At 39.5% G+C, this 14980-nt stretch overlaps 1 protein-coding gene across 2 annotated transcripts in view; it reads right to left on the bottom strand.

Moving 5' to 3' along the window:
- Positions 1-9062, bottom strand: part of MBTPS2 (membrane bound transcription factor peptidase, site 2) — a 40217-nt gene extending 31155 nt beyond the window's left edge. The window contains exons 1-4 of one of the 2 annotated variants that reach the window (XM_055338797.1): positions 8872-8941; positions 7735-7860; positions 5640-5788; positions 2433-2673 (exon numbers count right to left, since the gene is read on the bottom strand). In XM_055338797.1, the coding sequence (XP_055194772.1) occupies positions 2433-2673; positions 5640-5788; positions 7735-7740 (396 nt within the window). In that variant the 5' untranslated portion in view covers positions 7741-7860; positions 8872-8941. Of the gene's footprint in view, positions 1-2432; positions 2674-5639; positions 5789-7734; positions 7861-8871 lie in introns of both variants that reach the window. The other variant, XM_055338796.1, reaches the window with a different exon arrangement.
- Positions 9063-14980: the final 5918 nt, after the last annotated feature.

The following is a 14980-nucleotide window of genomic DNA, read 5'->3' as shown; positions in this document are numbered from 1 at the left end:
TAACTGACTGAGCCACCAAGGTGCCCCTTTTGCTTTATTATTTTCTGGATGTAATGATGAGATAAGGTAAGGATTTGGGTGTGTGACTATACTAACAGATGGCAGATCTTATTTGCTGGCAACAGTATGTGACTGCCCATCTGTCTTGGCCATGATTATAGAGGGTATTAGATGTACCAGAATTCTGATCTCTCAATGACATAGAGTACCAGGTTTTTGGAAATTAATACTGAATGAGGCTGTAGGAATTATAATGTAAATAGACAGTATGTTCTCTGAGCTACAAGAACTCCTATCAAAGTCAGGAGACAGAACATTCTTAAATGTATACATAAATATGCACAGTGGACTACAGAGAACAGCTGACCTTTTCATGGTTCTAAAGCAGGACTCTCCTAACAGAGTCAATATTTTTGTGAGCTCTATTAATAAACTGAGAAGCAGAAAGAAGAAATAATTTATTCTCTGAACACCTTACCATTCTAATCCTAGCAAGGAGACAGGTGAATGATCAGATTTCCTCCCAACTTGCTTCTTTCTCTACTATCCTCTTTGGCAAACAGTAACCAATTGTGTAGCCTGAGAATTTAGGATAACTGCAGCCTCACTGAACTAGCCCGATAACCCCCCAAATAAAACTTAGAATAGTCTTTCATAACCCAGACCCTATCTATATTTCCCATTTTATCTTCTGCACCATATACCTCCTAGACACAGGTGAAAGTGACATTGTAGTTCTTTAAAGAATTACTGGTCTTTCTTTTTTTTTAAAAAAAGATTTTATTTATTTATTTATGAGAGACAGAGAGAGAGAGAGACAGGCAGAGGGAGAAGCAGACTCCATGCAGGGAGCCCAACATGGGACCTGATTCCGGGACTCCAGGATCACATCCCGGGCCGAAGGCAGGCGCCAAACCGCTGAGTGCCCAGAGATCCCCATTACTGGTCTTTCTTTAGGGAGTAGAGCATAATGGCTCTGAGGTCAGTGGTGGGTGAATGATGGATCCACCACTTACGAGCTGTGATTACAGGCTAGTGACTTAACATGTCTCTTCCTTGGTTTTCTCATCTGTGATGAGATACTTCCCTCTAGACTTGTTGCAAGAATAAAATAAAATGGGCAAAAAACCTCACTCAGGAAGCACAGTATATTACCTAGGTTTCATTATAACTCTATTATTCCCCTCTCCCTAAAGGGGAACACTTTACATAGGTTTAAAATGAAATTTATTTACACAGTATAAAGATCTTAAATAGGCAAATATGGTTCCCTCTGTTACTGGGATGCTCAATTGCCATCTTTCCTGAGAGGCTATGGGGACTCTCTTCACCCTTCCCATGAAGCTCTTCTCTCCTCTCTTCCCAGTACCAGGGACATCTCAGCATGCCTTTTCTCTGTTCCCACAGCACCTTGAACTCTGTCCAACTGTAGCACAATCACAGTAGCTCTCCTTCTAGACTAAAAGCTCCCTGAGTGCTAGGATTGGATCTTGTTCCCCATATAAGTAGGACTCAGCACAGAGCCAGTAGGCAGACTACACTTAGTAAATGTTGAAGAAATAAATCATCTCTTCATGATTTTAGGGTTCATCCTTTGAACCCCTAAAAAGAGCTATGACCACAGGAGAGATTCATTATCATTCTCTACAAACGACTTCTAAACTTCCCGATAGTGGCCCCATTTAGTAGTAACCACACACACACACAAAAAAGAGTTAAAAAAAATCTGTAACTAGCTCTTAAATAGTCTACTCCATTAATAAGAGCATGATTAAGAACAGAACACCCACAACTCAGGGAAATAAAAAACTATACATGTAAACAATTTGAAATAAAAGTTAGTCAATGGTAAAGCACCCTTCCAAACTCTGGAGACATGCATCAGTAAGGTACAAGTTTATGCATGTGCTTTCAAGTGAGAATTATTATAAATAGCTTATAGTCAAAGGAGTAAAACTCAGCACATTATTCTTCACATCAGGAAGTCACAGTGACCATTCAAGGTCTTATATCTTTAAATAAAAGGATATTATTGGTTAAAGTCTGAAAGCCATGAAGCAGAAAGGGAAACACTTTACATAGGGTTAAAATACAATTTATTTATATGGTATAGAGATCTTAAAGAGGCAAACTTATTCCTTGATAGAAACAATCATTTAACACCTCAAGAAGACAACATGAATTAAATCATATATCTGTGTAATTGTTGACAGTCTTGACCCTGGTGAATTTGTTCCATTACTACTGCTACATATAGCAACAAAAATTTACTATATTCCTATTAATATTTTTGATTAAGCAGGTAATTTGAGAAACCGTGAGACTTTTCATTGATTTCCATATTTAGAATATGGATAGGAGTAATGTTAACCAGAAGAAATATCTTATATTTGTGGTACAATAAACTTCAAGCAAAAAAGAAAGGTACTTACCACAACTTGTAGCACTTGGTCATTGTGAAGTGAGGAGGAGGAGGAAGAGGAGGAAGAAGAGGAAGAAGAGGAAGATGATGAAGAGGAAGAGGAGGAAGAAGAAAAGGAAGAGGAAGAAGAGGAAGAAGAATAAGAGGGAGAGTCAGCCATCATTTGTGCCAAAGTCTGCATCAGCGTTCTCCCAAGGAGGAAAAAAGAGCTGAACATGGCAATGACGCCAAACACCATTCCAAAATTGAACCTGTCAGGAGGAAACAAAATCACATAAACATACGATTCCTCACAATTCATGGGTTAACAAATTCATCGACCTGCCACATTTCATAGTTTCAAAATAATGGATAAGAATTTCAATAACTTAAAAAAAACAATTTCAATAACTCTGCCTCATTTTCCTAATTGAACTTGAGGTATGTGATTGAACACAGGCACTGATGTCTTTAAGCAGTTGTAATACTTTCTAATTCTCTCATCACTGAAGAGGCTGACTATTGTTCTCAATAAAAAGTTTGTTTCCTGGGACACCTGGGTGGCTCAGTGGTTGAGCATTTGTCTTTGGCTCAGGTCGTAATCCCGGGGTCCTGGGATCAAGTCCTGCATTGAGCTCCCCATGGGGAGCCTAGCCTGCTTCTCCCTCTGCCTAGGTCTCTGCCTCTCTCTCTCTGTCTCTCATGAATAAATAAAATCTTTTAAAAATTTTTTTTAAAAAAGAAGTTTGTTTCATGTCTTTTGCCCATTTACACAGAATTGTTTTGATCTTGTTCTCATGTAATTATGAAAGCTCTTTTGACTTTATAGACATCCATTTCTTTTTTCATATACCAGTTTTGTTTGCATTTTGTTTTAGCTCCATTTTATGATCGCTCAACGACTAAGCCACCCAGGCGTCCCCAATTCTGACTTTTTAAAGTTGAAGTACAATTAACATATAACATTTTATTAGTTTCAGGCGTACCACATATTGATTCTATGTATTATTCAATACTCACTATAAATGTAGTCACCATACAATATTATTACAGTATTGTGGACTATATTCCCTATCCTCTGCTTTTTATCTCTTGTGACTTATTTTGTAACTGGAAATTTGTAGCTCTTAATCCCCTTTATTTATTTCACCCATCCCTCTACCCACCTCCTGTCTGGCAACTAACAGTTTGTTCTCTGTATTTAAGACTCTGCTTAGTTTTTGTTTGGGTGTTCATTTTTGTTTTTACATTCCACATATAAGTGGAATCATATAGTATTTCTTTCCCTAACTTTCTTCACTTAGAATACCCTGTATGTCCATCCATGTTGCAAATGGATGGCAAGATCTTATTCTTTTTTTATGACTAATATTCCATTATATATATATATATATATATATATATATATATATATATATATATATATATATATATATATATATATATATATATATATCACATCACATTCTCTTTATCCATTCATCTTTTTTTTTGGCTCCATATCCAGTGCATAGCCCGACACAGAGCTCTATTTTATGACCCTGAGATCATGACCTGAGCTGAAATCAAGAGTTGAACACTTAACTGACTGAGCCACCCAGGTGCCCCTCCATTCATCTATTGATGGACATGGGCTGCTTCCATATCACAGCTATTGTAAATAATGCTACAATAAACATAGGGGTGCACATAACTTTTTGAATCAGTGTTTTTGTTTCCTTTAAATATCTAGTAGTGGAAATACTGGATCTTTTGGTATTTCTTCTTCTTTTTTTTAAATTGAAGTATAGTTGACATATAATGTTACCTTACTTTCAGTATACAACAGAATGATTCAACAAATGTATACATTATGCTTCTATGCTCACTACAAGTGTAGCTACCATCTGGTGGTATTTTATTTTTTTTGACGAACCTCCATATTGTTTTCCACAGTGGTTGCACCAATATTTATTACCATCAACAGTGTACCAGGGTTCCCTTTTCTCTGCATCCTTACTAATGCTTACTACTTTTTATTATTTTTTTTTGTAATAAACATTCAATTATGATTTTTACTTGTATTTTCTGTTCTTCATATTACGGAAAGGGCTTATTAGTTTTTTTGGGGGGGTTTATTAGTTTTATTAATCTTTTCAAAGAACCAATACTTGGCTTTGCTGATTTTCTTTCCATATAGTTTTTATTTCACTAATTTCTGCTCTTTATTATTTTTTTTCTATTTTGTTTGATCTGCTATTGCATTTTTTTGCTCTTTAATGATCTGATTACTTACATTTAGCTCTAATCTATCTGGAGCTACATTTCTAATAAAAAGGAATTTAGACAAAGGCCTCCCATGCCCACACTCTATTCTGCCAACTACAAAACCTATTGGTCTCTAGGGTGTCCCAGAGATCATTATAAACCTCTTAACAATAAATAATATATGCTCCTTGATTTAAGAAATTTATTAAACTAAAGGGGTATGCCTGGCATGGCCAGGGGACTCCAGAGCCCTACTGCTACAATGTGGTGGGCCATTTTCCCAATTGGTTTGTTATATGCCTTACTGGTTGTGAAATATCTTAAATGTCATTCCCCTGGAGGGGTATCACAAAAGCAGTATAGAGAAAGCCTGCAGACTTTTGGGCATCCTATGACTCCCAGGGCCTTTGTTTCTGTGTGTGATGATGGGGGACAGAATTCTACAGAATTAGTTTCCTGATGGAAAATGCTCTTTTTCTTTTCATTTTTCTTTGTTTTTGCATTTCTTTTTTTTCTTAAGATTTTATTTATTTATTTATGAGACACAGAGAGAGAGAGGCAGAGACACAGGCAGAGGGAGAAGCAGGCTCTCTGTAAGGAGCCTGATGTGGGACTCGATCCTGGATCCCGGGATCACGCCTGGAGCTGAAGGCAGAGGCTTAACTGCTGAGCCACCCAGGTGTCCCTGTTTTTGCATTTCTAATAGTGTATAACTTACACAGTGAAGTGCACAAGTCTCATATGTACAGTTCACAGAATTTTTACATGTGCACCCATGTATCTACCACTCAGTTCAAGATATAGAACCTTGATTTTTGATGTATGCCAAAGCACAATGATGTAATCCCCTAAGTTTATATAAAACCAGAAGAATTTTAAACAGCCAACATTTTAAAACTCAGTAGATTGGAAAATTATGGAAGTAGTTCATTTAACAAGCACTTCTCATGATCATGACTAATTTAAACCAAAAAAAGAAAATGAAGAATACCACTGGTAAAGCATCCTTGCTTTCCGCCGTCCCCAACTGTAAAAGGCACGATTGAAAACAGCAGTTTGCCATCTTATGTGAAAAGGGGAGATGCTCAATCCGTTGTTTTCCAGCCAGTCTTCATAAGAATGCTTAAAATACACAGATGACTAGGAAAAAAAGAAAAGTTCCACGTCACTCAGTTTTGAAGAACATGTATGATGTTTAAGAAAATCAAAAAGTCTTTTCTACAGGAGAGCAAGATATTGACTACCCAGATACTTAAAATTTAAAAGCCTTATGTTTATTCTTCAGGATATTAAGCTGATCTGTTGAGGTTAGGGTCTGGTAAACTATGGCCAATGGGCTAAATGTGGTCTACAGCCCATTTTTGTTTTAAAGTAATCTCTATGCCTAATGTGGGGCTTGAGCTTGACTGAGACAACCAGGGACACCATAACACAGCCTGTTTTTGGATAGCCTGTGAGTGAAGGATAGTTTTTACATTTTTTAAGGGATTATAAAAAAAAGACAACAAAAAACAAGAATATTAACAGAGATGCTGTGTGGCTCACAAAGCCTAAAATTCTTATCTGGCCCTTTACAGAAAAAGGTTGCTGAGCTCTTACAGGAGCACTGTCCAATAGAAATATGTGAGCCACAAATGCAAGCCACAAATGTAATTTTAAATTTTCTAGTAGATGAACTTTAACAAGTAAACAGAGACTGATCAATTTAAATATATTTTTAAACTAAAAATAAGATACTATCATTTCAACATGTAACAAATAAACTATTAAAATACTTCCATTCCATTTACTTATTTGTACATAGGTTTCTGAATCCAGTGTTAGTGTTATTGCACATTTCAATTTGGACTGGTGCCACTTCAAATGTTCTAGCACTCCTTGTAGTTGGTGGCTACCACACTGGGCAGCAGAAGTCTAGAAGCCTTGTCACCACAAAAGGAAGTCTTATGTTATAATTAAAAAAAAAAAAAAACAATCCAACAATCCCACACAGGGGTCAAGTTAGTTGGAATCAATGTTTTCTATCCTCTTATGAGCAACAACCCTAAGAAATTAGGCTGCCTTTGATTATATAAAAGTACAAAACTGCTGTAAAGCCATGTTGGTCTTAGAAACTTAAAACATTTTTCAGGGTTGAGGGGATAGCTGCTTATACACAACCTCACAAGTTTTATCTTTAGGGATGTCTTAAGTCCTTGAGTAATGTAGGATTTTGGATAACATAAGGTTGTTTTATATACCCTGACGTTGACCCGTATTACCCCTCAGTTACCGTAAGTACTGTTAAGTATTTTGTCATACTGATATTCATCCATCTGAGAAATCTGTCTCTAGAAGGATATTTGAGCCCTATCACAGTCATAAAAAAATGGCCTGATACAGGTATCTGTTTGCCTTTAGATCTGTAGTGTTCTCTGTTCTAAGTCTTCAGGTGAAGTCTTAAAAACTTGATTGTTTTCCCAGACTTGGAAAAGTAGAGCAACACAACCCTTCAGTGTAAGTCTACTGAGTAAATCCTAGAAGACTCAAATGTGGAACAGCAGAGCAAGTTGGAAGCAGAGAAGCTGAAGGTGCAGACTCCTAAACTTGAGGTCTCTCCAATTCCCCAGGCAGATATTCTGAGTGAGAGTTAGGTCTTTTGGTCAAGGAATAGTGCTCTGTTTGGGGAACTAGGGGCTGTTACTGAAATTAAAGTAACCTGATCACCTCACACACTTGACAAGAGACTGTGGAGGTTTGAAAAGTTCTTTTTATTTTGGGTTTTTGTCACATATGCAACACGAAGAAATCACGCGGCTTTGTTTTTTTCTGAACAGAATCACTGTTTAAAGAAGCAGTGGCCAGTGCTGCTATGATATACTAAACACTATGCTAAGTACCTGCAGAGGAAGCACCTGAGAATCTTGGAAAGATGCAGATTCTGATTCTGTAGGTCAGAGATAAGGCCTGAGATTCTACATTTCTGACAAGCTACCAGATGATGCGAGTGCTGCTGGTCCTTGAATTTCAGGTTCAGTAGCAAAGCTTTATGTGTATGAACCACTGTAACCCTCTCTACAACCTCGGAAGATCCTTACTATTATTACCTCCATTTTGAAGATGAAGAAACCGAGGCACAGAGAGTAATTTGGCCAAGGTCACAAAGGCTGAGAAGTGGCTGAACCCAGCTCTTGCTCTAAGGACTCTACTGTAAAACCTCCTCACTCTGCAAGCTGAAATGCACAAAGAAGCACAAGTATCATTTCATTTTACTGTTACACCTAAAACACACAATACTAAACTCGAATACTCTATTTAAAGTGGTATTCATAACATGAAGGTTTTATTAAACATATGAGAACTGTACTGTGGAATAAAATCTGTATGTTCTAATGACTGTATCATTACCTCCACCCCCCCTGCCGCCCCCACCCCGCTATTCAATTCCAAAGGTTGTTTGAAACATGCGATAGGACAATTGTGCATTGTTTTTGCTACGCTTCCCAAATAGCTGAAGAGTGGACCGCGCACCCGGGGTGTGTGGGGTGGGGGAAAGAGGTTAGCGTGAAGAAGTGGGTGCAGGGTGCAAATAGGAATTGGAGTCAGAAACTAGTTCTCTAAATCCTGTGACCTCGGTACGCTGCTTAGAGGTATGGTCTGTGCACTAACTGCACTGGCAGCACCTGGGAACTGGTTACAGACGCACAGTCCTAGGCCCCGCCCCCAACCTGCTGAATCAGACAGCGAATTTTAACAGGAAGTCCAACTGATTGTATGCACTTTAAAAGTTGGAGACCGCTGGTCTAAATCACAACCGGATTTACATTCACTGCAGTACCACCGTCTTTGCAGGGTCGCGGCCTCAAAGGCAATGAGGGAAAGCAATGCCTTTCCTAGGCGGACTTTTAGTTTTCCTCCCGGGGGCAGTGCCGCGGGGCCTGCCCAAGCCCCGGCCGCCCCGAGCCCACTACGGGCACCTCCCGGGCAGGAGCCGAAGGCGGCGGAGCCCGGACCGCGCCGCAGTGCGACTGCGGCAGCTGCGCAGACCGCCACACCCCTCCCGCGGCCGCCGTGTTTTATTTACCCCACGGGGCCCGGGCGCCCGCCACGCGAAAAGGGCGCACGTGGGTATCGGCCCCGCGGCTTCCAGCCCGGGAGGCGCGAGGCAGCAGGAGGAAAGGCCTGGGGCCTTGCGCCCCGGCCCCGGACACCGCGGGCTTGGGCTTTAGGCCCGTGGCCCTCACCTTCAGCACCAAGTCGGTCAGGTAGACGGCAGTCCAGCCGCCCACCACCACTACCACCAGCGACACTGGAATCATGGCAGTGGCGGAGGCGGCGGAGGGAAAGCGGGCCGCGGCGTCCTCCTCCCTGCAAGCCGCAACCAGCCGAAAGCGCGGTGCCTACGGCCCCAGCATCCGCGCAGGAACCAAGCTGCCGCCGGCTCCTTTCTCGCGGCGCCGCCGTTTCCCTCCGGACCCTTCCTTAAAGCACACAGCCGGCCATGTGCGTACCGGAAGAGGCTGCGGGGGCTTATTTTCGTGGTACACCCGGCCACAGAGGTGTGGGCGTCGGCTCCCGGCCGGCTGCCAGCCCTCTAGCGATTTCTGAGGCTTTGGCCCTCCCTGCTGTTGGCTCCGTATTCTCTCCCGTGCTGCTCGGGGGTTGCTGTTCCCTTTAAGTTAGTGAGAGTAGGGGGACCTCTGAAGATGGCGGGTCACGTGTCCGCCTCCCAGACCCTGTCATAGGTATCCAGATTTAAGTGAATTATTTTTTTTAAATTGAAGTGTAATTTACATAAAGTGAAATCATGCAGGTCTCCATTATCAATTTCATTTAGTTTGGGTAACTGTATACATCTGTGTACCCTAATCAAAACAGGACAGGGCAGCCCAAGGGCCCAGCGGTTTAGCGCCGCCTTCAGCCCAGGGCGTGACCCGGGAGACCCCGGATAGAGTCCCGCATGGGGCTCCCTGCATGGAGCCTGCTTCTCCCTCTGCCTGTGTCTCTGTGTCTCTCGTGAATAAGTAAATAAAAATCTTTAAAAAAAAATAGAACATTTGCATCTCAGGAATTCTTGTCTCTTCGCAGAATAAGTATACTCCTTTGTGTCTGGATTATTTCATTCAACATAATATTTTTTTTCTACTTAAAAAACTTTTTATTTAAATTCAATTAGTTATATTATTATTATGTGTATTATTAGTTTCAGTGTATTATTAATTCACTGTATTATTAGTTTCAGAGGTAGAGTTAGTGATTCATCTGTTGCATATAACACCCAGTGCTCATTCCATCATGTGCCCACCTTAATGCCTCTCCCCCCGCCCCAGCAACCCTAAGTTTGTTTCCTATGGTTAAGTCTCTTTGCTTTGTCTCCCTCCGTTTTCATCTTATTTTATTTTTCCCTCCCTTCCCCTATGATCCTCTCTGTTTTGTTTCTTAAATTACACATATGAGTGAAATGATGATTGTCTTTCTCTGACTTATTTCGCTTAGCACAATACCCTCTAGTTCCATCCACCAACATAATATTTTGGAGATTCATCCTCGTTGATTAAATTAGGTTCCTTCTGCAACCCCTTCCATTACGAACGCTGAGATTGGTGCTATGTGTAAAAAATTGGAGCTCTAAATATCTGCACGTATTTTTATGCTCACCTATACCTGGTTATATGTTGACCTGGAGTTGTGGCTCTCAGGCTTGGCTGTATATAGTAGGATCATTGCAGGGCTTTTAAATTTTCTAATGCCCATTTTGTAGCCTAGACTACAAAATCCGAATCTCAGAGTGGGACCCAAGATTTGGTATTTTTTAAGCTCCTTAGGTCATTCCACTGTGCATGCAAGATTAAACATCACTGACCTAGATGACTTCTAAAGGAAAGGAAAACTATTTATGGAGTGTTCTTACGCATTCTCATAATGTTCATGTCTTTGTAAGTTAACTTTTGTGGAAAAGCATCATTAACAATAATAATATCAATACTAATATTGTGAATATAATACTATTTTAAGAACAATTATCCCAGGGATCCCTGGGTGGCGTAGCGGTTTGGCGCCTGCCTTTGGCCCAGGGCACGATCCTGGGGACCCGGGATCGAGTCCCACATTGGGCTCCTGGTGCATGGAGCCTGCTTCTGTCTCTGCCTCTCTCTCTCTCTCTCTCTCTCTCTGTGACTATCATAAATAAATAAAAAGAACAATTATCCCAAATAAAAATGGACCCTCAGCACCTCTAAAGTAAAAATGACAATATAATACTAGGAAGCTGTATTACAGATACTGCTACTAATGTGCCTGATTCTCCCATCCTTTCCCTAAAGTTTTAATAATTTAGTACCATGTCCCTCTAGCTTCAAGAGACCTTATGCCTCAGTTTTATATCTCTTTGCATATATGTTTGTGTATATGTTGTAATAAAATGTTTCAACTTATTTTAGACATAGCTGAGTATGTTATAAATTTTTTTGTTTGTTTTTCTTTTGTTATAAATGTTTATATTCAAGTACTCTGTGACCCCAGTTTTCCATGTATAGTTGCCCCAATAGTCATAGTGCAGTTTTAAGTTTTGATAATTTCAGAAGCATACTTGCTACAAACTTGTAAAATCCATCACTTGAAAGTTTATTTCAATTTCTTGTACATGTTCATTTTGTGGATTCTGAATAATTTTAAATTTCAAGTTTTTTAGTCTCTCAACTGAAGATAACGTTAAACAAAAAAGAAAATACATTTACTGTTTAAAAATTCCCAAGACTAAACGATAAGCATGAAAGAAATTTGGTGTTTCTAGTTTCAAATGATATTTTAAGTTTGTAGCATTTGTACTTCTGAAGTTATTAAAGCTTCAAGCTACACTAAGACTACTAGTAGGCTATTGTGTCTGAACTGACCTTTGCTCACTCTTACATAATGACTGCAGTTTTTAACTCTGTTCTTCCCTGGAAAGAGACTATTAATTTAAAATCTTTTTTTGTTAGCCTGAAGCCTTGTCTGGACCTTTGCTGGGACAAGTACCGGCTATGGTGTGGCTATCTGATTACCCAAAATATATTGGAAATGAGTGGATTGTGTTTTTCTGTTCCCAACCTAAAAATTCACTTATTCAGCTGACTTGCTGTTCTCATCAGGGACCCAGCAGTCAAAACAAAACACTGAATTGAATCCTGCTGGTTTCTGGAACTTATCAGTAGTGGAAGCCAGCTGGTGGCAGCAGAAGAGACAAGATAGAGGATGTAGAATGGCAGGAAAAGATGTCTGAATTCCAGATCAAGGTATTTTTTTCTTAAAATAGATTTGTAGCCTAATTTACAAATTGTTTCAGGTTTCTGTCAGGTAATTATTTTATTTTTATTTTATTTATTTATTTATGGAAGCTTTACACCCAACACGGGGCTTGAACTCAATGACCCCAAGATTAAGTCGCATGCTGTACTGCCTGAACCAGCCAGGGCCCCTGTCAGGTAACTATTTTAAATAGAGGACACATAGCTGAATTTTTTTTTTAATTCATGAGAGACACACACACACACACAGAGAGAGAGGCAGGCTCCATGCAGGGAGCCTGATGTGGGACTCCATCCCGGGACTGCAGGATCATGCCCTGGGCCGAAGGTGGCGCTAAACCGCCGAGCCCCCCAGGGATCTCCGCACATAGCTGAATTTTTATTCATACAAGTTTACTTTATTATTTTTAGAGGGGGCACCATATATATATTTTGGCTGAATGCAAGACATTCTCATAATTAAAAATCAGTATTTGGTTGAAGCAGAATATCAACATCATATAATAAACTCCTGAGATACCAGAATCAACATGAGATAGAACATGGGATATTAATTTAAAAATATTATTACATTTTATTGTGAAAAATACTAGTATTCGGATTTTTAAAGTTTGATATTTTATGCGGGAATATTTATTTCTTATCAATGTAGGCTGATAGTTTGCTTCTGGGGTCACTATACTCTACATTTATGACACTAAATTATAGGATAAGCTAGGTTATGCTTAGTTAGCAAATTCTAAAATCCCAGGGGCTAGGGGCACCTGGGTGGCTCAGTTGGTTAAGCGCCCAACTCTTGGTTTCAGCTCAGGGGCTGGTCTTGGAGTCGTAGAATGGAGCCTCATGTTGGGTTCCATATGTGGTGTGGAGTCTGCTTGTCCCTCTCCCTCTGCTTCTCCCCCTGCTCTCGAACTCTCACTCTGTCAAATAAATAAATAAATATAATATAAATAATCTTAAAAAAATACCTGGGGCTAAAAACAACAAAGAAAAAACAACAAAGAATTATTTGTGCTACGTATCCATCATGGGCTGGCATGCTGATGGAGACTCCACTATTTTATCATGCTCACATCTCAAAATGAGGTTGAGAGTTTACTGCGGCAAAGACTAGAGTATGTGCCACTGGCAGTGAAGTGCCCTAGCCCAGGTGTGCACATATTACTTCCACTCATGTTTCATTAGCCAAAAGTAGTCAGATAGTTGTGCTTAACCCATGTCATCACCTGGAAGGAGAGGAACACTTGGAAACAAGCAGTGGTGTTATTACCATATAAATAGAAGTTCACTCTCACCTATGGAGGGTCTAGTAGCACATACTGTTTGCTTAGTGCTGTCATTATGGGATACTGCTAGTGTTGAGGCTTCCACACAATTACTAAGCCTTTCCTTTCTATTTAATAGGAACCGACTAAGGTAAAGACTTCTCTCCATTTTAAATCCTTAGTCTTGGTATGGTTAAAGATGGCACAGTTTGGATGAAGCAGTTCCACAAATGGAAGTTTCTAGTTCCAGCTGAAGAAAATATTTTCTGAATCTCGTCTAAAAGTGCTGTCTTCAGTTCTGTTTCATATATATATATATGAATTGCCTGCAACTGCTGCTTTACAGTCATGTGAATGTTTGTCCTTATAAACCTTGGTTCTAAAAATGTGCTAATCGAGCAATATAATTGGCTTTTAAGAAACCAATCATCTAGGTTTTTCCATCTGCATTTCAGTTTCATTTTGTGTGCATGAATGTCTGCATCTTTCTGGAGTGGGAAGAGAATCTTTTTAGCAGCTATAATGTAAGAAATATTTGTACCCTGAAAGCATCAGTTTGGCTACTTCTTCATTCAGGTTCCAGCAAAGCAAAGTACTTTCTCTGCAAGCAGTTTTAATAAAATGTATTTTTTTCATCTAAGAAGCATATTATTTTGCTTTCGTTCAAGATGGCTTTTGGGGCACCTGGGTGGCTCACTGGCCGAGCATCTGCCTTTGGCTTGGGTCATGATCCTGGGGTCCTGGGATTGAGTCCCACACTGGGCTCCCCACAGGGAGCCTGCTTCTCCCTCTGCCTATGTCTCTGCTTCTCTCTGTGTCTCTCATAAATAAATAAAATCTTAAAAAAATACGGCTTTTAAACATGTTGAAACATCTTGTTAAGTATACGACAAGGCAATTCCAAAATCTTTAGACATCATGTACTTTTGTCTTTGACTGAAGTATGATGAAGTGGCCCACTATTCTTCTGCTTATAGACAGTGATAATTACTTTCTGATTACAGTACTGAAGTGCATATAAACAAAACACTGTATACTTATGATTCCTAAATCACTCAGCCTTTACCATGTTTGTTCTGTTATTAATAATAGTGACACATTTTACCACTGATTTTCCATCCTATAAATAGTTCTTCAGTCAGAATACATTATGTTGATAGCTGTGTGAGACCTTAACAATCTCTGAACTATGAACAGAAGCAGAGTGGAATTCATTATTAATCTACCATATCGTCAGACTTAAATATGACCTGTAGTTGTTTTTACATATCCAAATGTCTGATCTCCTGGATAAAATAGCACATGTAACATTATCATAGCCTTTCTATATATAGCAGAACACTATTCAAGAAATTTTTCAATAATACATTTTTTAGAAGGAACTTGAAACTAGCATTTATAGCTTCAGCAAATACAAAAAAAATTCTTCATCTTCAACTATTGAAAATAGTTTATAGTATCTAGTAGGAGATGTCAACTTATGGCGTGAGGGTCAGATCTAGCCCTCTGCCTGTTGTGTGTATAAAGTTTTATTGGGACACAGCCATGCTTCTCTGTTTGCATATTATCTAGGGCAGCTTTGCACCACAACAGAGTTGAGTAGTTATGACAGAGACCTAATGGCCTACAAAGCCTAAAATGTTATCTGGGCCTTAAAAGAGAAACCATGCTGGCCTATAGTCTATAGTAATATCGTCAATAAGACTTTTCTTTAACTTTTAGCTTTCTCAGGCGCAGAACTATAAGGAATTCTCAAAGCCTTCTCAAGAAGTCTATTATTTTGAAATTTGATAAGTGGGAAT

This window comes from Nyctereutes procyonoides, unplaced genomic scaffold (assembly GCF_905146905.1).
Source record: "Nyctereutes procyonoides isolate TBG_1078 unplaced genomic scaffold, NYPRO_anot_genome, whole genome shotgun sequence".
Lineage (NCBI taxonomy): Eukaryota > Metazoa > Chordata > Mammalia > Carnivora > Canidae > Nyctereutes > Nyctereutes procyonoides.
The sequence above is the reverse complement of the archived record's forward strand: the minus strand, read 5'-3'. Positions and strand labels throughout refer to the sequence as shown.